General features: G+C 45.3%; 1 protein-coding gene across 5 annotated transcripts in view; it reads right to left on the reverse strand.

Moving 5' to 3' along the window:
- IQSEC3 (IQ motif and Sec7 domain ArfGEF 3) overlaps positions 1 to 27,907 on the reverse strand; it is a 109,791-nt gene that overhangs the window by 41,411 nt on the left and 40,473 nt on the right. For all 5 annotated transcript variants that reach the window (XM_052790291.1, XM_052790295.1, XM_052790294.1 and 2 more), the window contains exon 2: positions 19,478 to 19,558. In XM_052790291.1, the coding sequence (XP_052646251.1) occupies positions 19,478 to 19,558 (81 nt within the window). The remainder of the gene's footprint in view (positions 1 to 19,477; positions 19,559 to 27,907) is intronic.

Raw genomic sequence — 27,907 nt, forward strand, 5'->3', positions numbered from 1 at the left:
CTAAGGGCATGTGGGAAATGGGGCAGGGGCAGCTGAATATTGCAGAGTTTCCAGAGGAACTCTTGGAGAGTTGAGAGTATAAAGATGCAACTGAGCCAGCCAGCCCTGAGATCCTGACTCTTTAAAGCATGTCTACAATACAGCCATAGCAGACTGCAGAGCTTCCATGAAAGAAGCCATTTTTTTCTGACCCACAGATTGCTGTGCCACTGAGATCTCGTGGAGAAAGGGAAACACTCTTTTTTCCTGTCAGCCACAGCAGTAATTGTGTGAAACCAGGGGCTGACAACAGTGCACTCTAAGAGAGCTGACATGTTGCTCCAGACAGGGTGGGATTAGAATATGTCTGATCCATTGAAGTACTGAGGAAGTCTGTTGTTAACCTCTCTTCCCAAATATTTTCCAAAATCATCCAAATTCAAACAAGATTTTGGTATTCTGGGGGACTGTTTGAACCATGAGAGTGTGTGTTTGTTGCTACATTAGTCTCCTTCCAGTGGCTACAGAGGAATAATTTATGATTTCCAGGAGTATGCAGGCCAGTCCGCATGAACTCTGGGTTCTACTGCACCGTGTACATCAGCTTCACTGGTTTCCAGGGGACAAGTATTTAGCTGAGAGCAACATCTAGTTTGGAAATAATTACTACAGAACCAATGCATTTAATTTCATTGAAACCAAGGATGTGTGCTGCCTCCCATATTTAAACACCATTAAATTATTTAATTCACTTCTGAATCATATTTCTTTCTCTTGGATTTGCTCCACATACGACCAGTTCTGCTGTCATCTAGATAACAAATCACTTTATGATTGGTGTTGATGTCAGAGCAAAATCAGGGAAATTAGATATGATTTTCTGTAGTGCCCAAATTACTTAGAAGCATTTAAGTCTCATTTTCGAAAGTGCTGTAAGCACTTAAGAGCCCAAGTCTTCTAACTGTAAATAGACTTTGCCTCCTAAGCCTCAGAGCACTTTTGCATACTTACTAGTGCTTTAGAAGGAAGTTTATTCTCTCCAATGGCAGCTCTTCTGTTCAGTAGATTTAACAATCAAATTTAGAAATATTCCCACAGTTTCTAAAACGGCTCCAAATCTGATGAGCCAAAGACAGTACCACAACTTCAGAACTAAGAAGGATGAAGGATTTAAAGGTAGAAACTTTCTTCTTTTCTACACATGCATGTAGTCACCAGTTAGACTTAAAAAATAAATTCACAGAAGAAACCAGTCTCTCACATAAACGCTATATAACCAACTTTGGCAAAGCATATTAAAATGACATATCTGCATATTCATCAATCAGGAAATACCACCATTAAAATGAGGCATAAAACTGTCCTTTTAGGTTGTACACCTTATAAAATCTTTCCTTGTTCTATTCCTGATACTATATAATTGAACACTCTTTTTTCTACACCTAAAGATGTACATGTAAAGTATGTACCCATTTTAACTGCTTCTGTTCTATGTCCATCCACATTGCAGGAAACATTAATAAAAGACTTTTCCCTTACAGCTCTCATTGTAACAATTTTATTGGTAGCCTCTGTTCTATCCATTCTCATTTTAACCAGCAGAGCAGTAATTTTTACCCTCAGCTCAAGAGATGACTAGGTGAACATAGATTTGATCACGTTTTCATTGAAGTGTGTGCCAAAAGCCTCACAAGTATTTCAGTGGGAACCGGACTGTGCCCAACAAAGCAATTTCAGCTAGACGCTAAGATCTGATTCAGCAAGACACATATCCCAAATTGCTCTGCTGAGTCAAGGCCACAGTGCACAGTGTGCTATGCAGACTTTCTTTAGGGCAGATCGGGGCCCGAGGCAGTAGACCAGAGAGCTAGTTGACTTCCCTTGGAGCATGAAGGGACTCTAAATGCCAGCAAATATTCCCTGACGTGATGGTCCTCTAAACACTCTCACATATGCTTAACTCTATTTTTCTGAGGACCTCCACTGACTGCTCGTGGTAGAACGTGAAGTGTGTGCATAAGAGTTTGCAGCATTCGGGCCCATTGCTCTGTAAGGCTGTACATCATCTCTAGTGTATGCTACCTATTTGGTTGTCTGTCGCACACAGTTTAGAGTCTGAGTGAGTAACATTCATAGTGACAGGATATCCTGCATGCAGTGCTAATGCAGAAGAAAAACCAGCAGGCTTTGTAGAATCACAGAATAAGCTAGGCAGCGAGGGATGGCTGGAGGTCTCTATTCCAACTCTCTGCTTAAAGCAGGGCTGTTTTCAAAGACAGAGAAGGTTGATCTGGGCCTTCTCCAGTCAACTCTTGAGTATCTCCAGACATGAAGATTCCCCAGGCTCTCTGGAGAGCCTCATCAGGGCCCTTAGTGCACTAGTAGACCTTAACGGCTTGACCAGCCTCACCGGGGGCCCCCTCAAATATCCCCTGCACAGTTGTCCCTTTTCAGCCCAGCCCGGCGCAGTCAGTCGCTGCCCCAGCAACACTGTAAGAGTGCTAATCTCCAGCTCTGCCACAGCCTTCACCTTTCCATGGCCATGAACCCACTTGGGCTGGACTCTGACGTGCAGACTGACTCCCCAGCTTGACCTTGGACCTGCCTCATCACCATGGACCTACCCATTGATGACTGGGCTGTGTCTGACCCTAGGTACCATCACTGGACCTGATTCCTACCCTGGCCAATGAGGCAGAGGGCATTGGACCAACCCAAAATGCTCAGAAGCCCCCTTTAACCTCATTAGGCATTTAGGTTATTACTGAAGACACAGGAGGGCCCTAAGACTGAGCACTGAGTGTACACATTCAGTCACAGATGTGTGAGAAGCACCACCAAGCACAGTGCTCCTGCTCACAGTGCATAACTGAAGCCCCTAAAGACACTGTTCTAGGATAAGGACGTAAGCTACCTACATGTATAACCTTGCCTTCCTCCTCCATGCATGCTCTGAGCCCAGTGAATACACCCATACAGAATGTATTGTGCTTATGCGTGGAATTTTCTGAGGGTCAAAACTCGGTCAAATCAAAATCAGATTCCACTGAAGCACTCAAAGGCATTTTTCAGCTAGATGTTTTTATGCTAAATATAAACTTTTTAACCCCCTGCTGGTTTGGCTGTTGTGCTGTTCTGAAAGCAATAGCAAATACTCTTGCCAAAGTGGGAATAGTTTCTACATGTTCTTCGGTGAAAAAAAAATGGCTGAATCACTTTTACTTAGTGGGAAAAAAAATCTCTCCCCCAAAAAAGACAAACCTACTTCACCTTTGGGCAAGAGATCAAACCTGGGAAATTTCAGCTTCAGCTGGTAAACTTCAGTGACTTATAAGCAATGGAAAAAAGGGGTAAAGACAGAGTTTGTTTAGTAGCCTGAATGTTAGCATTGCAGCCCTATGGTTCCAATTACCACCCTGTATTCCTCCCAGGTTTACTCCCATCTTGAACCTGTTTCTGAGGAAGTGTTGTGGGCAGGCCTATTCTCTGTTGTCCAGTAGCACTGCCTGATGAACCCCCCATATGAGAGACAAAACACACTGCTAAAGATCTAAACTGATGCTGCAGTGAAATATAGGCTAAAACCTTAACAATCCTGATTTTTTACCTCTGTCCTGAGTGACACAGTTGATTGTATTGATAGAGCACAGTTTTTGTTAGTAAGTGAAGGCTCAGGAGCTATTATAATCATAGTAACAAAAGACCCCAACAGTAAGAAAAGTAAGCAGGGCAAGGATAGACACTACACCATGGGGTAGATCTCTGGGGAAAAAATATTAAGTACATCATGGGGATCTACTTGCTTTCCCTTGGCCAGTGAGCAATCAGCCTCGCTGGCTGTGGGATGAAGGAAGGGAATGGAGCTATTGCATATTCTGTTTCTTGGATGAGAAAATTTTTCTAACCACCTGTAATAATTAAAAGTCCCATGCAGAGTCTAAGGTGTGAATCCCAATGTCCTGGCCAAACTCCAACTAGGTTAATTTAGTTCTGTATCCCAGCATCACCCCTGCAGTTTCAACTGTAATCAGTGTTCTTTACTTGCTGTCCTGAAGTATCATATACCACTATCTTTCACAGTTTTTATAGCTACTCTTGCATGATAATTGAAGCAATTTTCTGCTAGTCATGCAATCAGGTAGGGAAGGTTTGTAATGTCTTTGAATTCTGTTTGATTGAAAATTGTAATATTAATGTAAATCACCTGCAATCAGATAAAAAAGGAACACTACAAATTCAGCTGTTCTGTTCTTCCTTGATGTTCCTACATGACTTTTATGACCCATAGCAACTAGCTTAGTCATTATTACAAATAGATTTCATCTGCTGTAGAAAACAGCTTTCATTTTTCAGGTATCTCCTGCTACTTTTGCACTGCTGACTTGTATATGCCCGCTGCATACAGAAACCAGTTTTGTTAACAAAGATGGCGACTACAGACAATCTGACTCAGGGCTTATATGAAATACTATAGCTAGTCTAGCATTTCAAAACAGGGATATCAGGGTTCTGGTGTTGTTTCAAGAAAGCAGGATGGTGAAAAAGCTCTCACTGAGTGAATTCATCTGGGCACCCTTAAATATTTTTGTCTAGCACAGGTAAGCAAGACTTATGATATTTAGCTTCTATGTGGAGATTTCTCAGGAAGATTTTCTATAAGGAGTACACCGAGGGAAGGACGTAGGGAGATGATAGAGGAAAAATGGTATTATGTAGAGGTTTTTTTATTACTTCCTTTTTTCTCCCATCCTGGTATTTTGGAAACCTAAAGCCCAAATCAGTGATACTAAATTATCAAACCAGAGAAGCCCATCTGCCCATTCCTAGTAGAATCAGCTCCCCATGTCTGTACAGAGCTGTTGCATCATACTCTGTCCTGGGAGAGATTTGACTGCTTTTCAGTTCCTACAGCATCAGGATAGTGCACTTCCTTGCATGCTCCCTACCACCTCCTTGCTGCTGGAAACACATTCCAGGTTGGCAAGGATCTGTGCTTCTAACTGCCAGCTGTGGAGCTGAACCATGGTTATCTGTTGGATCTTGACTGTCAGGCTTCAACTTTCCCATACCTGATGACTTGAGGAAGAACACGCAGCCCATTCCCCCCAGATATTTCAAGACAATTTCAATCTAGACCTGGAGGCAGGAACACAGAAGTTGGATGCTCCAGACACTACATTCCATTGCACCACTGTCAAATACCAGAAACAGTTGATGGCCTAAGAGTAATTTTCAGAGCTCTCAGAAAGGTGTTTACAGGGTAGCTGAGTGACTAAACAGGGCTCTAGGGACAGGAGAGCTACTCTTCTCAAGGATGGTAATGTTAGTCCCGTAAGAAACTAAAACTGAGCTTTCTCACTGATGACTCCAGAGCTACACAGCTCCCAGGTGGTCAAGACACAAAACTCATCTCTTTGCTCCTCTCCTACAAGAAGAAAAATTATTGCAGATAAATAAGAGCAATAACAGAGTAACAAAAATAGCAATCGCTCTTCTGGACTTGGACGGCAGTGTAAGAAACCAGTCACTCAAGAAGAGGATGCTCAGATGCCCTGTTGGCAGGTATAGTGGTTATGCAAAAAAGATCTAGCTAATTGGATAGGAGGAAGCTATGGGTGTGAGGTGTTACAAAAGTACAACGGACGCTGATCTCACCTCCTCTTTGTGTCCCTGTGTCACTCCAGGAGAATACCACACTGCTGTTTCCCGTGTGTAACTTACCAAACACCCTCTGCGTGACACTAAAGGTCAAAGTGCAGGATTGTGACCTGTAACTGAGGCAAAGACTACATGGACTAGTTGTGAAGGACCACAAAAATTTATGAATCCATTTCACAGAGCTCCTTATGAGGATCAGTTTGTTATTGTATATATGCTGCTCTGAAGTGCTGTAAGCGATTAGTATTATCATGGCCTGAGAGCCATATGAGACTTCAAAGCTTCAGAGATGTCAGAATAAAAAACCCTTACAAAGTGCCATATGGAGAATTAGAAAAAGAGGTCACTAGCTAATGCCAAGAGAACAGAGTCCAGACCCCAAGTCTGCAAGAACCTGTGCTCACTCTGTCTTAAGATGTTTCAGCATTTCCCCTGTCCTCTCACCTCTCCTTGGTCAGAAAAAAATACAAAAATAAATTGCTGAGTTAGCAGGGTCCAAAGTGCCTTTTCAGTTTATTTCATTTCAGTGTTCCCTGAGGACACCCATAACATATGGTGAGTGGATTGATCAGAATTCAGTGAAAAAAATGGCTGAGACAGTCTTGGTAATATATTATGGGATCTTTTCAAAGTTCAGAGATTTCTGACATGCTGGGGGTCTGAGTGCAAAAGAATTGCTTCTGATTTGCTTTTAAGTTCAGGTTTTAGGGTGACTCGGAGGCAATGCTCTCTGGGAGCATGCTGAAAATGATGGAAGGCAAAAGTCTCTCCTGCCAGAGAGGCAGGGAACTTGGAACTTGATCATGGCAAATCATCCCCTGCCAGCCGAGCTGCAGCTTTCTCAGACAGTCTCCCCCAACACAGACAAATATAGGAACAAGATTCTGATTTTGTCTACATTCACATAACACCTTGCAAAGCAGTGGCATCAAGCCATCTTCTCATGCTAGTTTTACCCAAGAGGAATTAATGACAATTAGCCAAGCTTATTACCCATCCCAGAATATATTACTTTTTTCATAAAAAGGCTGGCACACACACCTGTAAAATAGATTTGACAGCACAGTATAGCAAATATATTGGAAATCAATTAAATTTAACATCTTTTAGCACAGACTGAACCAGGCAACATCTTTTCAACATTGCTTAAAGTGGTTTCAGTGAGATGTATATTAAGCAGACAGAAAATGTAATCATATTAGCAAATGCCTCATGTCCCACAGGGTCCAACATGCCAAAGTCGGGGGCTCCATTTCAGATTTCATATTTAAACATGATCCCCATGTGCTGTGTAATTCCCATGTTGTTGTATTGTTGTGCTTTTTGTTACTGAATAGCATTGCAGGAGCTAAACTTTTCTGATGCACCCCATGCCCTTGTGGTACAAAGATGATTGTCCAGGTGTCAGTCTGGGCTGGCTGCCTGTCTGAGGGCCAGCTCTCAATGACTAACTTCAGCCATCTGAGGACTAGGATCTCTGCTTTTTCATGGAGATAGACAGGCTCCTCCAGAAGGCTACTTGGAACAGCTAAGGCAGCTCCCACTGTATAAGAAGTGGTGTTTATGGTGCAAGGCTGGCTGTTCTGGGTGGTGTGGCTGTCACAGAGTTTTTTTCTTATAGTTCCTATATGTGTCTGCGTGACACCTCAGACTGACACTTGGGCCACCTCTCTGCTGTAACCTCTTTCCTCTTCCCTTCCCAGCCATGCCTCCTGTTTCACCAGCTGCAGGAGCACAGGGCTCAGCTTAGGAAGTACAGCCCCTTTCTCAGCTGCCCGTCACACCTCCGTGCTTGATGCCTGATGCCGAAGGCTGGTTGCTGTGCTGTCTCTGCAGGTTAGACTAGGAGGAGGTCCCACACCCTGTCACTGCAGAGGGGGTTACTTGTGGCTGTGTCAAACAGGGCACCTGTGCTTATCACTGAGGTGTGAAAAGCACCAAGTGGACAGTGAAGGCGTAGGGGGTCCCTGCTCTGCAGGGTTTAATTTCTTTTACTTTAACCCCAGACCTCTCTTGCCTCTGCAATGTTTGGTAAACACGACCTTTTAGAGAAGGAAAAAACAGATGGCATCCTGCATTAGTGTAACTGCCCGCTCAGCACCCCGGGAAAGAGAAACTTGGCTTCTCAGCAGCAGTCTTTCTGCCACTTCGACTCAGATCTCTTGGCTCCTCAGCCCTGAGGCAGGTTTGAACATCACCAAATTCGCTGACAAAAGCCTGCCGGTGCAATCATGCAGAAGATGATAGAATTTCACTGCTAAAATGAGATGAATTCAGGGCTGGGAGGCAGCAGAGCCTCTACAAGGCAAGGAAACCTTGCATATCCCTCAGCCCGTTGCTCTCCTATTCCAGCTGCCTGTGAGCTGGGTGAGGGACGCAACTCTTGGCGTTTATAGACCTAGGCAGGGGCTTCTGTGGTCTTCTTTTTCCACCCGTTGTGACAGACCCTAGGTTGGACTGCCACCTCTGGGTTCCTTCCTAAGGGATCAGGGTAACTGATTTCTGAAGGCAGAGTGAGCTGCTTCACAGGAAGATCTTTGTGTAACCCAGATAAATTTTATTTCTGTTCTCAAGTACCTCAGCTATTTCGTCTCTTGTGATCACTGCAGCCCAGTAGAAGGCCACTGCTTGTGTCAAACCAAGGAGAAGGAAGCCCGGTCAACGTAAAGAGTAACACAGCCAGTGTTACAGACAGTCCAAACACAATTCACCAGCTTTAGGAAATCAGATATCATCCAGATTTTAACTTTGCCAGCGTGTTCAGATCGAGGGTTTTGGGTTGGCCTATGGCTGAAGACCAAGACAGAAACAGCATGGCTAGCATTCCTTCCTCCTTTCCCCAATCTAGTGACCACCCCCACAGCCTTATGCAGCAGGCACAAAGCTCCACTTTTCCAAGTTCTAACCTATTTTGTCACTGCTGCTTCATGCACACTCTGATCCACTTCATGTCACTTCTCATCCCTGAGGCCTTATTCCCTTTTCTATCTCTCTTTATTCCCTTTTGGAAAATGGGATGACTTAGCAGCTTACACATTTGGTCATACAAGCTCATATTCCCCTAGGGCCACTTAAACTTTTCTTCCCTATGGGGAGTGAAAATGATTCCCATCCCTACACTTTGTACTCAGACACAGACCTTTTGGGGCAAGATCATTAAGAAAAATAGGAGTTTGCCTTGACATAACCAATCCTACTGTGCTGTTGAGCAGAACTATGGCTGGTGCTAAATGGCATTATGCCAGTGGATTGCACCAAAGTCAGTGGAGGATCTAGCCCAATATGCTGTATTTGAAGACAATCTGTAACATGCTTATCAGATCCAGTTGTGCTGTAACAGCACAGCAATCCTTTTCACAATGCCATTCTGCACCATCCATTTTTGTGCATCTTGACCTACCACTCTCACATTAGTGTATTCTGGGAAATTACAGGCATCCGTTATATTTTGCCAGTCACCCCAGAAGACATGTGCAAAAGAGTACCAGCAATGTGCACATAGGGTAGCCTATCCCCATCTTCCCTCTTTCCCCAAAAGATGGAATGAGAGAGATTGCAGTCAACCCAGATACACAGGCAATAATTACAGCATCATAACCTGTTTACAGGAAAGCAGCAACATACCAGTATGGGACATGACAAAGGTGACACATGGCTCTAGTCCCTAGGCAAATACAGTTCCTGGTGGGATGATGGTACAATCTGTGTGTGGAAAGAACCAAGGTGCCAACCAGAGATGGTTAAAAGCTATTAGAACACACTTCCAAATGGTGTGGCCAGAGTTAGGTTCCTCACTCTCAAAAGAAAAATCTCACTGAACTCAGCTCCTGTCTTGATGCTTTTCTTCATGATGATGTTTCCTCACAGAAGATGGAGTGGTCTCCAGCTCTTCTGCTGTTTTTGAACAGGCCAGGTGACAGTCCCAAAAATCTCCCAACTTTTTTACACCCTCTGCCTCAGCTATCTAGCTGTTTGCAGAGCCCAAATAGAGTGGCCTGAGCAGCTGTACAGTGTGCTCCTCTTCAGTATCTCAGACTCTTCAGTTCTTCCTGGAACATATGAAAGCCTGCCAGGGCCACATGCAGAAGAAGGAACTTTGGAGCAGACATGTTTTTCCAAAAGGAGAGCTTATTGCATTTGAGCACAGAGCCTGCCCCATGGGGGTGGTGAGAAGATAAACCTGCATAGGAGTGAGTGAGTGTTGCAGCACACAGAAAAGACAAAAGGCATGTGGATTGACATCACACTACAAGAAAATGTGTAATAAAAGGCCACAGCCTCATTGCTGTCACTGCCAAAGAACGCATGCATGAACAGGAATATTCCAGCCAAGGGACCTGCTCATTTATCTCCTGTTCTTATGTTCTTGTTCCCTCCAGTTTCTTCTTTCATTTACACTATTTTTTAACTTCCTGCTTTTCCTGCTCCTTCCCTCCTGTCATTCTTCTCTGTATAGCATGTTTGCCATCCATTTTCCTTGCAGTAGCACTGTTATCTTTGTTGGGGTGAGTCTGTACCTCTTTCTTTCTCACTGGCTTTGTTTTCCATCTCTTTGCCTCATCTGTCTCTGCCTTGTAAGCCATGAACAAGTGTGTGGACAGAGGGTCCACAGAAACTATCTGTCAAGTTCAACAGAACACACCTTAGTGTACAAAAGATCTGGAATGGCCCAATTTTGGGGGTGCATCTTGACTGATGCAGATCAGGTCAGATGATATCAGCAGAGGATTAGAATGAATGTGTGAGCTCCACCACAGTCCATCTGCTATTACTTTATTAACCGTCTGTGCCTGTTTTCCAGTGCTAGATACAGGACTATTTCCAAAACTGTCATAGCCTGTTCTCATGCACCTCTGTGGTGTTATCACACAGAAAACACAGGATACAGCAGGTGTTTATGTTGCATTCCACTGGTACCAAGAAGTTGGCATGTTACGGGCAGGAAATTCTTTGCAATATAGGAGAGAGATCATGGGGATCATCTGCAAGCCATGAGGGAATTACCTAGTATTAAAGCAACTAACTGATCTCAATAGCTGTTGAAAGTGGCTCTCACAAATATAAGGTTGGCTATGATCAATTCTCTTTCACTGACATTACCGTTGCTGTGGCCCAAGAAATGGCAAGCACTGTCACATGTGGGAGAAGAGTACCTGAATCCAAGTCCAAATTCCTCTAGGGCAGGACCCATGTAAGCAACAGAAGCAACAGGGGAAAAGGAAGGACTGGAAGAACATGTGGCCAGGCAATGGCTGGATACAGCTTCAGGCTCTCAGAAAACACGTGTCTGATGGGTACCTTTGCAGTTTCAAAAGAGGATACTTCAGACAGGTTTTCTTTGGCCTTTCTCTCCAGCCATCTTCTGCCTTCCTGAAGAAAGGTGTTGATAGAGGCAAACAAAGCAACCAATGTGACAGGGAGACTCCAGTTTCTGCCAGAAATTTTTTTTTCCTGTTGAAGAGGAATAGCTTCCATCTATTCCTTGCTTTACTTCCCCACCCTCACGTTCTCCAAACTTGCCTGAAAGTGGCTGCACCAGCTGTTGGAGAGAAGGAGCAGAGAAATGCCTGTGTGGGAGATGATAGTGCCAAAATGTCCTGGTAGATCTCCTTTACAGGACTGAGACACTGCATCTGAAACTCACCTCCTGTTTCTTTGGATGATTCCAGAAAGAGCCATTCCTCCCAGGTCCTAGTACCAGAAGAACTGCCAACTATACCTCCCTGCAAGAGATTCCCAAGGTTGTTGGTAACTATGATGTTAAGGATGTTCTCTAAACATTTTTTGCTTATAATTGTAAGTGTTCCCATATTTCCCCTAAATCTACATGCACTAAGTACCTTTGTGGTTCTGGACCTAGGCTCCTGCAAAGCAATGAAAGCTGCTAGTCCTGACTGTACAAAACACCCATAAAAAGCAAGGAATCTACTCACTCCCAAGTTTAGGAGGAGTTCAAATCTGGGTCTAGACATTACTCCTCGCCCACATCTCTGTGTCAGACTAAAATCAAAACTCTGACAACTGTGAGCCTGAGGAATATTTATGTGAACTTTGCTGACCCATCCCTGCCTGTTTGCAGCATCCCCACAACCTCCAATCGTAATATCTTGAACAGGATTATTAAGTCTCCAGGGAGGAAAGAATAAGAAGTAGATGAGCTGTTAAGAAGCAGAAAAAATCCTCTCTTCGTGCCTGTGACCTCAATAAGGAAAAGAAATGAGAAAAGAAGTACAAACAGGATGTGCTAAGAAAGCAGAAACGTTGCTCAAACTTCTGTGTGTTTTCAAAAACAGTACTGTGGAGGACTTTAGCACAAATGAAAGAAGTCAGACTGAAGAGCTTTGTATATGAAGTCGTTCATCCTTAGAGCACACAAGGCACAGACCATGAGCGTAGAAGCTTGATTTGCACTGGCATGTCCAGGCGCTGTAAGCCTGACCTGGAGTGTTCTCCATTAAGAATCAGAGAAGAATTCAGCCTCCATGGTCCACTAATTGTAGGAGCTTGCACTTGACACTGCCAGCTGGGGGCCAATTAGTCAGAGTTGTTATGCTGTTTTGTGTCGTAGGTTATAGATCTGATTTGATACAGACTAGAATCATTATCATGTTTCACACCTGGGCCAGAGCCACTGAGTACCTCTGAGCTGAGAGGAAGCACTGACCTCCAAATTATATGTCCAGTATCCTGTCAGCAATCCTAAAACAGAAAGGCTAATTTCCCATTTCATAAACTAGATTTGCATTCTTTCTGTCAGGCAAGGTCAATCTTTTACAAGTTCAGACAAAATGTTGGGTAGCTCAGTTGTTTTTCTGTAATGGTTAGGGTGATGGATACTGGTGGAAAATCATCATTCCCCACCTGTTTATCAAGATGCTTCAGTGGTATCTAAAAGGAGAATCAACTTGGAGAGCGGTTCAGTTCTCATCAACTTCATGGGCCTCAGCCTTAAAGGGTATTGCATTCACAATCCAAACAAAGTCTTGTGGATTTCTCAGGAGGATCTAACTGTCAGAGGACCTAGAGTGATCCAAGGGCAAAGTGAGAGCTGTACTGGGAGGAGGGATGCTCCTGGGCTACAGCAGTGGGGAGCCAAAGAGGGACATGATGCTGTGACTGTGCAGTGAATAATATTCATGGCTCTTTTGAGCCAATGTCTTCCCGCATGACTTCATAGAACAACGAACAAATGCATGTTCAATGGAAACAGAGAGTTCAGGTAGAGACATGGAGAGTCAGAGACAGCAGACCTCCAGAAGTAAATTAAATCAGATTTTGTTTTTTAACCATGCGCTGCTTAGGGTGTAGCATACTCTTATGTAGCTCAGAGAGCTGGGAAGAAAGATCACAGAATCACAGAATAGTTTGGCTTGGAAGGGACCTCAAAGATCACCTAGTTCCAAACCCCCTGCCATGGACAGGGACACCTGCCACTAGACCAGGTTGCTCAAAGCCCCATCCAACCTGGCCTTGAACACTTCCAGGGATGGGGCATCCACAACCTCTCTGGGCAACATCTACCAGTGTCTCACCACCCTCACAGCGAAGAACTTCTTCCTTACATATAATCTAAATCTACTCTCTTTCAGTTTAAAGCCATTACCCCTTGTCCTGTCACTACATGCCCTTGTAAAAAGTCCCTCTCCAGCTTTCTTGTAGGGCCCCTTTAGGTACTGGAAGGCTGCTGTAAGGTCCCCCCAGAGCCTTCTCTTCTCCAGGCTGAACAACCCCAACTCTCTCAGCCTGTTTTCATAGGAGAGGTGCTCCAGCCCTCTGATCATCTTGGTGGTCCTCCTCTGGACTCACTCCAACAGGTCCATGTCCTTCTTATGTTGGGGGCCCCAGAGCTGAACACAGTACTGCAGGTAGGATCTCAAGAGAGTGGAGTAGAGGGGGAGAATCACCTCCCTTGACCTGCTCGTCATGCTTCTTTTGATGCAGCCCAGGATACAGTTGGCTTTCTGGGCTGCAAGCACACATTGCCAGGTCATGTTGAGCTTCTCATCAACCAACACCCCCAAGTCCTTCTTCTCAGGGCTGCTCTCAATCCATTCTCCGCCCAGCCTGTATTTGTACTGGGGATTGCCCCGACCCATGTGCAGGACCTTGCACTTGGCCTTGTTGAACTTCATGGGGTTCGCAGAGGCCCACCTCTCCAGCCTGTCAAGGTCCCTCTGGATGGCATCCCTTCCCTCCAGCGTGTTGACCACACCGCACAGCTTGGTGTTGCTGGCAAACTTGCTGAGGGTGCACTCAATCCCACTGCCCATGTCACCAACAAAGATGTTAAACAGTGCCGGTCCCAATACTGACCCCTGAGGAATGCCACTCATCACTGCTCTCCACTTGGACATCAAGCCATTGACCGCAATTCTCTGAGGGCAACCATCCAGCCAATTCCTTATCCACTGAGTGCTCCATCTGTCAAATCCATGTCTTTCCAATTTAGAGACAAGGATGTCATGTGGGACAGTGTCAAATGCTTTGAAGGTTTGATTTCAAAGAACTGTCCAAAATCTGTCCATCCACTTTTCACCCATCCACATACGAAAATGGAGCAACAAGCACAAAGGACCTCTTCTAGCAAGAACACATATTTCCATTTGAGTATTTTGGTAAGTCAGAAGTGGGACAAGAGGGAATTTCACCAAAACTGCAAGGAAGGCTGGCTTGGAGATGTAGCCAATGGCTTACATGTCTCCTCACCACTAATTGGTGCTGTGATGCCAGGCAGTAACCAATCTGTGACGGTGACTAATCCAGCAGGCACTTTAGAAATGAGTATGCAGCTGTTTGAAGTCTAAACTATATTGAGTTACAATTTAATTGGTCCATAATCATGAAGTAAACACTTGCCAGTTGCACTAATTGTGTTTCAACCCTGATCTAAGCAGCAGTCTCCCTACTGGAAAGTGAGAAAATATTATGGGAAAATATGAGCAGAGCTTGCCCTATTTTTCCATAGATGTTTCCACAGATGTTTCAGACCCTAGCCATTCTGCTCAGTGCACATCCAAGCCCTTCCGGAAGACTGTGTTCAGATCCCCAACCTCTCCTCTTCCTGGGAGGACTCTTTGCCTCCTTTGCCTTAAAACCAGGTCAGGTCTCATTTGCACTTCTTCCAGATAGGAAGGACCTTCTCTCTCACACAAATGCAGGTGGAACATCCTCCCTTCCCAAAGGGCTATCTGATCCTGCCCTTCACACAAATGTACCCAGATCCCATCCAGTCTCCTTTGTGACATGATCCTTCAGCCCTCCAGTGCTATCCCCATGTCCATTGCCAAAGTGGACCTGCCCCAGGCACTTAAAGTTTTATGTAGAACTTTTCCCATCACTGGAGCAGAGGTGATTTTCTGCTGATTTCCTATTCAGCACTGCAGGCGAGCCAGAGGCAGGCTCCAAAAAGTCTATGAAAGGCAACTGAATGAATATACTGTTCCCTCCAATTGTGACTCCATCATTTCCTCTCATTACTCTAATAGAAACAAATCTTTCTCATCTCAGCCCTATTACCTCACACAAAGGAAAATGGTATGTAATCCTGTTAGAGCTGGGCTGCTGCTGGACACATTTTAAGGTCATTGTTCTGGGATGCCAGTCTCCACTGTGTGAGACTGGGAGAAGTGGGAAATGCAATTACTAGGCTATTCAAATCCCTAGAATGAAACCCTGCTGTTAACAGGCAGAAGCCAGCAAGAAAAAGAGCAGTTGCTCTATGAAATTACAGGGCTTGGCTAAATCAGATTCTAATCAGCACCTCAGTAAAGGAGCAGGGTTAGCTCCTACTGCCATCCATGGTACCTCATCACTCCCCTCAACCTGATCTTTGGCATCCCCAGTGGACGCCCAACTTGCAGGATGAGTTATGGTCATGAAGCCAGTGGTTTACAAGTCCCATGGAGGCAATGGTGGTCCATGTCCAGGATTTACACTGTACTTCAAAATGGGGATGCCCTAAGAGTTCAGCAACAGAAATCTGCCTGTTGCTGCCATCACCTCATACTGTACTTCGGTACTGAGCTAATTGGGGGCAGATGCTGGGATCAAATCTGTCTCCTAGGATTCATGGCCTACAGCACCAGTCTTGCTGATTGCTGGTGCAACCCAGCTAAGCAGCCAGGTGGGAAATTCACATTGCTAAACACATGGAGCTGTAAGCCCCCCACAAGGAATTCACATGCTGGAGGAGAGAAGGGGGCTAACATTGCTTGTGGCAGTCAGTGAAGCAAAGCAGAACAATACAAGTGGGAATAATCGCAACCGCCTCATCAAGTTGGCCTCTGTTGAGTGGTTAGACACTGACATGTTCCTAATCATTTTACCCAGGTAAAGCCAGGGCATTTTTAGCTGGACAGGTAGCAAAGACAGAGTCAGAAATCTTGCAGGACAAACATTAGGGGAGACGACACAAAAGCAAAAATGGCCATCACAAATCACAAACAGAGACAAACTTTTCTCCCAGACTGTTCCTGACAGCCAGCCTCCTACTGTTACACCCTGTGTTTCCTTCTCCTGCTGCCCCACACTTGAGCTATATGGCTGCTCTTGCTGGTCTTCTCTGCAGTCAGGCAGTCACTCTTCTTACTGCCTGGATGCCCCTCTTCACCTTCCCTGCTGCGTTACCCTCCTGCTGCCCATGTTCCCTCAGTCTCCCAAAGGATTTCTGTCCCACAAGATAAGGCTGGTTTCCTGCTGAAAGCAGGACCGTTCTTGCAGGTCCCAGAATGCAGTGATGTGGGCTGAGGTAAGTTTCCTGGTAGAGGAGAAGAAAGCAGTTGATCACCACTGGAGTCTCCAAGTCCCTTGAAGAGATGAGAGTCACTTCCCTGTTTATGCTCTTTATTAGTCCCTATTCTCTTTAATCGGCTTAGACTGATGAGCCGAGGCAGCGGTAGGGATCAGCCGGGCTGTTTAATTAAAGGATTGCAGCTCAGCCCTGCAGTTTGGGGGTTTGTGTAAATGAGCTGCAAGTACATTATTTAATCTGCTGCGCAGAGAGGAGTTGGGGCATTAATGAAGCAAACTCTAATTAAAACTAGACGGCTGATGGTTATTAGCGGCATCAGTTCTGACAGGATTTATCTCATTTAGGGAAACGCCTGATCGTGGAGGGGGAAAAGAAAGAATAAACCCGAGCTGGTTTTATCAAATTCACCACAGCACCACTTATGACTGGCTGTCCATTCAGCAGGGCTCAGGAGCGCTGCACAGGGAGCCCCTGTGTCCCAGGCTCTCCCATCAGAAGCCCTGATGAGCTTATTTAGGGATATGCCTGGCTCACCCAGGAACTGATTGCCTATTCAGGCTGTCTGACCCACACATTTCAGTCTTGATTGACTTTTGTTCTGCTTTGGTTCAATGGGGAGCCTGTTCATGGTTTGAGCAGGGTGACAGGCTCTGTAAATGATCTGATGAGCATCTCCCAGCAGTGTATTGAGCCATTCCAGAGCAGCATAGCTATTAGCTATAGACATAGCTCCACAGTGACCCTGTGTTTTTCCCTCTGCCACTTTTTTGCCCTCCTCACTGCATTGTATATGCAACTTCAGATACGAAGGAAGCCCATGGCTGACTGCAGGACCTGGCAGAGGCTAGGAGGTGTCTTCTGGCCACCATAAAGCTGACCAGTGAGTTTAATAGTCCTGCATGTGCTCTGCCTTTCTTCTGGCACAGTGTGGGAAGTAGGGATGCTTTTCTCACCTGAATCAGTCACACAGAGAGATCACATATAAAAGCTGCGCTGTTTCAATAAGCAAAATTTCTGTGTGCCTGTTTCTCACCTTCAAATAGCCATGGTGGCTTCAACCATCTCTATCTCTACATAGAATACTGTGTCACACACAGACAGATTCAAGACTGCTATTGGGGGTCTGGGGACATTAGAAATGGAGAGGACAAGAGAAAGCCTTGGGGAAAAAGTAACGAAAGCAGAATGCCTGCAGAGTGGGACAGGCTACAAAAGACATAAAATGGACAGGCATAGATCACTATGAGAAGAAGCCCAGATGTAACATGCTGTAGGGGTCATTGTCATTCATCCCCACTTCTGACTTTCCTGGCTCGGACTCATCTTTGGATGCAACTTGCCAAAGTTGCTAAACTACTAAAACAAATGATTGCTTCCTCTTCACTTTACTTGCCAAACCCCAGGTGAGAAATTTGGTGGTTCCCAGCACAAGGAGGACAGGCAAACTGAGGCTCAAGGGATGGATAGGGCCTTTGGGGGTCACTGGGACAAAAGGAAGGCCTGACAAGGCCTGACAAAGAGCATGACAAAAACGACCCTAGAGCTTAAGACACTGTAGGAGTGACAGCCTTGTAGGATAAGAAAATGCTAGAAACTAAGGGAACTGATCAGAAATAAGATGGAGGCTGGGACAAGAATGGGGCAGGGTCAAGGATCAGGGTATGAAGATAGAACACTATGGAAAAATTAAGCCTTGGTTCAGACAAAACATAGCACATAACCAAAACTCTCTCTCTCCAGAAATGCAAGGGAGAGGTGGCTGTCCCTACCACAGAAACCTCTGCTGTCTCCTCCTCTTCCTTGCAGCATCTCCCCATCTGCCATGGAGGTGCACTGCAGATATTCCACTGGGCTGTCATGCAAACTTTACCAATACTTGAAAGCCCTCAGCACAGACATCATGGGGGTTAACCCTTCCATCTTCATACACAAATGGGCAGGAGGGGTCCTGCTTCTTTACCCTGTTTCCAAGTGTGGCTGAACCCTACTTTTGAACATACACACACACTCCCTCCCTGTTCTCTTCACAGTTGTCCAGCACTCACATTTTTCCTTGGAAGGAAATCAGAAACCACAGTCTGCTCCAGCGAGCAGAACAAACAAAGGAACCATAATTTTAAAAATGCTGTAGCCTTACTACTGCAATTCAGCTGCCCAATTCTGTCCAGAGCCCTCCCTAGTAACTCAAGCTTCTGATACAGATGCCAAAGGTCAGATGTAAAAGTCTAGCAGTGTGATGAGGAAAATCTTTAAAGAGAAACCTGTTTGCTGTTGACAGAAGGGTGATGAGGTGTGAGAAAAAGGAGTAGGTCTGTGAGATGGAGGTGTAAGAATTTGTGAGAGAAGGAGATGGCAAGAACAGAGGGACAAGGCCGAGCATGGAAGCTATACACAGTATGTGCATCTCAAGTATTTTTGAAGTTCCTTGGACCCCTTGGTCTTGGCACTGATGTAATTTACTGATGAGGGAGAGCTATGACAATTGCTGGTGTACCCACACCTGGCTGCACTGGATACAAGTTGGTAATAGTTAATAGTACCTGTCTACAACTCTCCTTCATTGGCAAGCTCAGACCATTTCAACACATGTAAAACTGTGCCCCGCACCCTGTCTCAGGGTGTGGGACTGAACCCCGAGTTTGTTTGGTGACTTCTGCTGTAGCTTAAAGGTTATGGGTCTACACTGGTGTGCATCCAGGCACCTTATAAAGTGGGATAACTAATTTGAAGGAGAAGAGTGAAGCATGTCGGTATCAAAGTGATGCAGAAGGGTAAAAAAAGGTACAAGCGTGAATGTGGATTGATGGAAGTAGATGTTTGAAGAGAGCCTGAAAATATGTTTTTAGAGGTGCATGGGTGTGTGTGAGTGGAGGCCAGAGGGGGTTTGTGAGTAATTACACAACAGTATGAACAGTAATCTCTGGGAGGGAAAAGAGGGACAGCTGTGCTGGGGACATGGGATATAAGGGAGAATGGAGGAGGATGGGTGTGTATAATATATGAGCTTTTTCTGGGGCAGTAAATTGAGTGATGGATGATAAGGAAGTAGGGGATGGAAAAGAAAAGGTCTTGCTGGCAGCAATTTCCCACCTTGGTGAGGAGTCCAGAGATGAAGGCTTCTGCTCTGCATCAGCTGCTGGGCAACAGAACTGGTGTAAAACAGTTTCATTCCTGTAAGAAAAAACAAACCGTAGCAGGTCAGTGTTCAGCTCACTCAGCGGAAATCTCAAGGGAGAATGCCTTTCCCAGGGCTGTTCCAAGGGAAAAGTGACTTCCAGTGATGCTGAAAGAGAAATCTGATTATTACATGAATGTTTTGCACTCCGAGGTGGTGGGGAGCAGGAGAGAAGGGGGTTGACAATTCTATTCCCCTACCTTACCTGTCCTGCTGCTGATGTCAAGCTATAGAGAAGGGGACAAAAGCACCCAAATAAAAAGTTTTCCTTCTATCAATATCTGTCTCAGGATCCCATACATCTAAGGAAAAACAGGTTTGCCTGTCTCTTAACTTTTATTTCTTTTGGGACAGAAACACCTCCTTAGACGTGTTTCCTTAGATATGTTTCCTATACATTGTAATGCAAAGAAGTTGATTTTTTGTTGACAGTGGCTAAATTAACTCTGCAGACATTTCTCCTGAAACCCCTCTAGAGCACAGAAATGGGCTCAGCACATCAGCACTGGGCATTACCAGAAAGAGTAGCGGAAAACTGACAAGACAAGCACAAGTAGGGAGGCTGAGATCATGATGAGAGGAAGAAATCACAGCAAAGAAAAGCAAAACCATAAGAAGCAACAAACCTGAGCAAAACAGGAAAACAAAAGGCTAAAAATGTGTTTATTAGATAAGAAAGGCAAAAGAATTCATCCAAAGGAAGAAATCCTAGATCAAACTTCCAAAACTGCTCACTAATCTTGAGTGACTTGTTCTTGGGTCCCTTGCCTAGAAACATTTGTAAGGAGCCTGGTTTTCAGGGGTGTTGGGCACTTAACACAGCACTGGAACCCAGTAAGAGCTGCTCAGCACCTCTGAAAATTATATCCTTTTAAGATACCTCTAGGGAGGCCCTTGACTTGTCATAGGTAGCACAAATCAACAGCCAATTTTGAACACACTGACCTTCATCAATGAAAATGAGTCACTAAAAAGAGACACAGTGTCAAGGGGGGAAAGCACTAGGGGAATGGAAAAGAAGACAAAAACAGGAGAAGAAGAGCAGGGGAGGTAAAGCAGGCTGAATCTTCAGATGGCATAAAATCACCCTGTCTCCAAGTCCGTGGAACAGCACTTAGAGGTCTGTTCTCAGTGCTGCTGCAGAGACCCAGGGCTCAAACGGGATCATCTCCTTTTAAAAATATTTTTGCAGCTTCTAACCCAGACATAAGCAGTAAAGCTAAGTCTCCTGACTTGTCATAGTGTCTCAGATTCTTCCAAAGGCCCTGCCACACTTTCCGTCACTCTGAAATGTGAAGCTTATCACCTTTGTCTTTTGTAAAATATGACAGACATGGATACAAAGATAGCTAAATTACAGACAATGATGATACTGTTCCCAGCCACCTCCTTGTGGCATCCCAGATAGCTTAATATAACAAACTGCTTAGTTGTTCTGCTTCCTTGGCTTCCAATGCATTCTCCAAAGGAATCTTTCCTTAGAAACAACAGGATTGGCAGGAGCAATATAGCAGGGGAAAGACGAAAGCGTTAGCTTTACCTCACAGACCTCTGTCCATGCCCTCAGTCCCTGCCTGTGACATGCAACCTGCTGGAAAAGAGAGGACATGTTTGTTTGACATACCAAATTCACCTCCTGGTCTTCCATTTCTGTAACTACCCAGCTCACATCCCTTCTCTCCTGCCAGCCTGGTTATCGCTGGTTCTCAGTATGTTGTTTCCAATTTAAACTTCTCAGGTGGCAAGTACATATCTGGCTGGTGTGTCCATAAATTACTTGCGTTGTCTTTTTACTGAAGCAAGTGGTGGGATCACATTTGAGTCTATGTTCAAACAGGTTCACACAAATACTCCAGCTCCTACATCTTGTCACTCTGCTTCCACCTAGAATCCATCAGGAATTTTCTGGTAAAATTACGTTTTGCATAAAACGACTGATTCATCAAATTCAAACTATCTGGTGAAAATATCTTGGGTTTGACAAAGATTCTTCAAATTACAGGGCTTTACCTGTGTTTCCTGGCATGCCTCCACATACCACACCTCTAGTGCAGCTGTGCTATACAAGTAGCCCCTCAGAGAGGGGCCATCAGTTTTTCCACCCAGCTCTTTGTTCTGCCCAAGTCCCAAAGCAGAAATGCTGGGAGCTGGCTAGCCCAAGAGGTGTGGAGCACCTGCGCCAAGGCAGTCGGCTCTGCAGAGCAGCCCTGGAGTCACAGACATTGTCAGCTGCAGTGTGGAAATGCAGAAGGCTCTCAGCTGATTCAGCAACAGCTGACATTCATTCTGAGGAGCATGCTTGGTTTCAGAAGTATTATATATTGGCATTTCCTACTGAATTTCATCTCTACAGGAACCACTGGGGAAAAAGGGCCTACTTCCAGATAAAAGTGACAACATATTTTGAAATCATAAAATCATAGAATCATTTAGGTTGGAAAAGACTCTTAAGATCATCGAGTCTCTGACCATAAACCTAACACTGTGTTGTGGTTTAACTCCAGTCAGCAACTAAGCACCACACAGCCGCTCACTCACTTCCCCCCCAGCCAGTGGGATGGGGAAGAGAATCGGGGAAAAAAAAGGTTAAACTAGTGGGTTGAGATAAGAACAGTTTAATAGAAAAGAAAGGAAGAAACTAATAATGATAATAATAACAATAATGAAATGACAATACTAATAAAAGGATTGGAATATACAAAACAAGTGATGCACAATGCAATCGCTCAGCACTCGTTGACCGTTGCCCAGTTAGTTCCTGAGCAGCGATCCCACCAGGCCAACTCCCCCCAGTTTATATACTAGGCATGATGTCACATGGTATGGAATACCCCTTTGGTCAGTTTAGGTCAGTTGTCCTGGCTGCGTCCCCTCCCATCTTCTTGTGCCCCTCCAGCCTTCTTGCTGGTAGGGCATGAGAAGCTGAAAAATCCTTGACTTAGTCTAAACACTATGTGGTGGGTTGACCCTGGCTGGATGCCAGGTGCCCACCAAAGCCGTTCTATCACTCCCCCCTCCTCAGCTGGACAGGAGAGAGAAAATATAACAAAAGGCTCCTGGGTCGAGATAAGGACAGGGAGAGATCACTCAACCAGTTACCATCATGGGCAAAACAGACTCAACTTGGGGAAAATTAACTTAATTTATTGCCAATCAACCAGAGTAGGGTAATGAGAAATAAAACCAAATCTCAAAACGCCTTCCTCCCACCCCTCCCTTCTTCCTGGACACAACTTCACTCCCAAATTCTCTACCTCCTCCCCACCAGTGGTGCAGGGGGACGGGGAATGGGGGTTGCGGTCAGTTCATCACACGTTGTCTCTGCTGCTCCTTCCTCTTCAGGGGCAGGACTCATCACACTCCTCCCCTTGCTTCATTGTGGGGTCCCTCCCACGGGAGACAGTCCTCCATGATCTTCTCCAACATGGGTCCTTCCCACAGGCTGCAGTTCTTCACAAACTGCTCCAGCGTGGGTCCCTTCCACAGGGTGCAGTCCTTCTGGCACAGACTGCTCCAGTGTGGGTTCCCTGCAGGGTCACAAGTCCTGCCAGAAAACCTGCTCCAGCGTGGGCTCCTCTCTCCATGGGGCCACAGGTCCTGCAAGGAGCCTGCTCCAGCGTGGGCTTCCCATGGGATCACAGCCTCCTTCGGGTATCCCCCTGCTCCGGCGTGGGGTCCTCCCCGGGCTGCAGGTGGATATCTGCTCCACCGTGGACCTCCATGGGCTGCACGGGGACAGCCTGCCTCACCATGGTCTTCCCCACGGGCTGCAGGGGAATCTCTGCTCCGGTGCCTGGAGCACCTCCTCCCCCTCCTTCTGCACTGACCTCGGGTCTGCAGGGTTGTTTCTCTTACATGTTCTCACTCCGTTCTCCGGCTGCTGTTTCTGTGTCCCCTGCAACCTTCTTCCCTTCTTAAATCTGTTATCCCAGAGGCACTACCCCCATCGCTGATGGGCTCGGCCTTGGCCGGCGGTGGGTCTATCTTAGAGCTGGCTGGCACTGGCTCTGTCGGACATAGAGGAAGCTTCCAGCAGCTTCTCACAGAAGCCACCCCTGTAACCCCTCCGCTACCAGAAACTTGCCACACAAACCCAATACACACTATTTAGCAACAACTGAAAACATCAGTGTGTTATCAACGTTCTTCTCATACTGAACCTAAAACATAACAGTATACCAGCTACTAGAAAGAAAATTAACTCTATCCCAAACAAAACCAGGACACACTGCCAAGTCCACCACTAAACCATGTCCCTAAGCGCCACATCTACATCTCTTTTAAATACCTCCAGGGATGGTGACTCAACCACTTCCCCGGGCAGCCTGTTCCAGTGCTTGATAACCCTTTTGGTGAAGAAATTTTTCCTAATATTCAATCTAAACCTCCCCTGGCAAAACTTGAGCCTTTTCCTCTCGTCCTATCACTTGTTACTTGGGAAAAGGGACCAACACCCACCTTACAACTACCTCCTTTCAGGTAGTTGTAGAGAGTAATAAGGTCTCCCCTCAGCCTCCTTTTCTCCAGACTAAACAACCTCAGTTCCCTCAGCTGCTCCTCGGAAGACTTGTTCTCTAGATCAGCTTCACCAGCTTCCAAATGGAATCTTCCATAAAATGGACCCCAAATTTCAGCCATTTCTAATCTCTGCACTTCCCTAAATGAACTACACTGTTCTCTGCTTTTATTCGAACAGCAGATGCACCACTCCAATTCCTAATTACACATGAAGAAAGCAAACAACAGGGAGAGAAAACATAGGTAAAAAAAGGAGCAAGGACAGACAAAAAACTGAGGAATAGAAGCCTGTATACAGATGAAATGCCTTGCTAGTTAATTATCCAGATAGAAACACAGAGAAAAGTAAAGGGGAAACAGGGAGAGTGATGTGAAGTTACAGGACTTGAGGCTCAGTATCCTGTGGGCGTTTTAAGAAAAAACACCTCACAGATACTCTTCAGAGAATCAGTATGGTCTGAGCACTGCAGCTGCAGTCAGCTGTTGACTCTGGTTCTTATGATCTCTCGTGTGTGTTTAACACTAACCTTGGGTATTTTCTGCCCAAACCAGAGTCTTCTTGAACCTCTGAGATCCCAAGATCTCTGGAGTAGTTGTGCACCTTATATACTACTACCAGATGTTGACCATGCCCACAGGCAGAAATCTGCCTCCAGGCCATTTGGGATCCTTGAGTCCCACTCTGGTGGCCATGCCTCCCATGGAGAAGCCACCAGGGAGGTGGTGAGGAGCAGACACTGCCTGATAGAGGTAAATATATGAGGTGTAAATGGGTATTCCAAGACTGTGCTGAAATGTCTTCCCCTGACTGGGGGCAGGGAAGGATATCTTATTACTCCTATTAAATCTGAGTTCCCTGAATGCCCAAGAGCAGTTGGAGATCTGGGTCTATTTACATCCTTCTTTTACAGCTTGCTTCTCTTTCTCTTTTGTGCTATGCAGGCATACACCACAGGGACTGGGTTCCACCTTGGAAACTATCCCTGTTCCTTTTCCTCTTTCTTTGCATCTCTTTATCCTGCATATATCTGATATTTTGCAAATCCATGCCCTCACCTTTGCAGCATAGCATGCATAGCCCAGACAGGAGGTGGGAGAGGGTTAACTTGCTATGGAAGAAGCGGACCTGTTCCCACCCTGAAGAGGATGTATTAACTGCTGTCTGGACAAAGCAGTTCTCATTTGCGTGCAAAAGGCAAGTGTCCTAGGGACTTACTACCACTTCTAAGCCTAAAGTAAGTGCTCTAGGAAAGCAGCTGTCTTCTTAACTGTGTGAAGTCTTCAGGTAAGATGTTATTTTTGTTGCTGTGATTCAAGAAGGCCTGGCAGGGTTGTAATGGCTGGTGGCTACCTGGATTTCATTCCCCTACGGTGTTGTCATCCTTTGCAGCTTTAAAGTGAGTCTTGAGATATTTAGTATCTGTCTGAAGTCAGTGTAAGACTTTTGATGGTGGGGTTTTTTTCATTTCTGTTCTTTCTTTTTATTTCGTTTTTAAACAAATCTTACTTCATAAGTCAGAAAGGCTACAGAAAACTTGAATGTGCAGCCTCCGAGGAGTTAAACACCAGAAAGCATAAGGCTTGGTTTGCCTTTGCAAAACAGGGAGGAAGGCAAAGTGCCTCCAATTCAGTGACAGCTGATTCAGACTCACTACTTTGGGGTGCTGATCTGTAATTTTTTTTCTTTTTAAATACTTCAGGTAGGTGGCAATGGTCTACCAATTAAAAAAGTAGGTCCAGGGCTTGCATTTTCACCTTTCTGTCTCTTCCTCTACCTCCTTGACCTTGTCTTCCTCAGACTTGCAAACCATCGTAGAGACTGCAGCTAAAAAAACACCATTGTGGGCAGATCAGGCAGGTGATTGTGAAGAGAGGTGATTTCTCCTGTCTGTCAGGATACTGTTGAACTGTTCTGTTTCCAATTTATTGCTTTAAAAACAAGCAAATTATTATCTCTTGGGCTGCACCCTGATGAAAGCCTGGAAGGGAAAAGCCAGCAAGAAGAAAAGGTGTTCTGGGTGAGTGAAGAGGATTTGGGTGGTACAAAAGAGATAACAGGCTAACAGAGAGGAGGGCCTATGGAGGTAAATGTTGCCAGCAGTATGTGAGCTGTGTGTGGAGGAGCAGCAGAGGACAAGGGCAAGCACAGATGCAAAAGGAGGACTGGGAACAGCCTGAGCCTGTCAGTGCCTTGCTCCCTCTAGCTGGGATGCATGCTCTGGAGGCAAGGATTTGACAGTCTACACCTATCTGAAATGCAGAGGAAGCTATACTTGGCCCAGTAGTAACCCATGCTGTCAATTGAAATGTTAGCCCCCTCTCCTCTGAGAGAAAACAACTGACTGAATTTTATTCAGTTGTCTTGTAACATTGCTCCTGACAAGAGGTATCCTCCAGCCAGCTGCCTGCAGCCTCATCTGTGGTATCTGTGAATGAACTGTCCGGCCACAGCAATTCCTGCTCTGTGATGAACTTCAGAGAGGCCTGTGCCAAACCTCCTGGCTAGCACAAGCTGTCTAGTCAGCTCAGGCGTTAGCTCTACCTTTCTGACTTCTTAGAAAGTTGGAGTGTGTTGCAAAGGGGCCCCCTGGCTCATGTTGCCTTGGTCTTTGCAGCTATAGATCCCAAAGAGCCAAGCCTCTTTTCTCTTAAAAACTGGTGTTGCAGAGGGTACAAGAGTTAAGCTCCAAAAATTTAAAGTCTCTGTAACTACCTAGATTGCATATCACAGGGCCAGGGAGTGCAAACTTTCCTAAAATTGCCTTAATGCTGTATCGTACCTTTGGACAAGTGCCTGGGGCTTTGTGTTCATTCAGTGTTGTTGCCCATCCTAAGCATCAGTGCCCACTATTATAGCACTGATGATAGCTGTCCTGAAACAGAGATGCCTGTATTACAGCAAACAAGTCTAACCCCTTTTTCTTCTTCTCCTGCCCCTCACAAAAGCAAACCCCTGACCCAGACAGCATATGGAAAATGGTGGTGCTCCCTGCTCTCCAGCAGTCAGCTTTAATTAAACAAATATCCACTGTGGCCTGTTCTCATGGACAAAGAGCAGCTCTGTGTTTTTCTGCATGAATGATTTTAGACTACAAGAAATGCCAAAATAAGACAGAATGAAAATTGCTCTCACTACCAGTACACAGAGCGTGCTTCTCTAACATGCTGCATCACCCGTGTATCCCACCATGACTGCTGCCCTGGTCAGTTATGCAGGATAGCTGGAATGGCCCCTACTCCAAGAACAATGAAGACTACTGGGTTCTCCAACTGCCAGTACTTGCTTAACCTCTGTAGCCTGGTACTTAATTGGGCCTTACTGGCCTGCATATTCAGTAGCCTTGCCCTTGGCCCAAGTGCACATCAGTTCTTAGAAATCCAACAATGCTGAAAGGCAAATGGTGATTCCTCAAGCAGTATTCTATCAGTAAATAATTAGTCCAACTCATGTAGCCTTTCTGGTTTCTCTTTAAAACTCCACCTTTTGAAGAAATGCTAGAGGCTTTGGCCAAAAGTATTTGTTTGTAATGCTGGATATCTCAGCTTTCCTGGAGTCTTTTGCTACTTGTCTCTATCTTGCATTTTTTCGGATAGCTGCCAAGAGAACAGATGGAGTCACAAAAAATCATGGCCTAGAAGGGGAAGATTAAAGGCAGAAAGAGTCAAAGGAGAACTGAATTCATCTCAGATAAGTTTTACTGTCTGTTATCTTTCCTAAGGTGAGGACTGGAGAACCACAAACAGGAACCATTTAGCAATGCTAAGTTTATGAAAGGCCAGTTGCACAGTCCTCTTACTCTCCAGAATGTATAGCTCAATGCTACCTC

This window comes from Harpia harpyja, chromosome 6 (genome assembly GCF_026419915.1).
Source record: "Harpia harpyja isolate bHarHar1 chromosome 6, bHarHar1 primary haplotype, whole genome shotgun sequence".
Taxonomy (NCBI): domain Eukaryota; kingdom Metazoa; phylum Chordata; class Aves; order Accipitriformes; family Accipitridae; genus Harpia; species Harpia harpyja.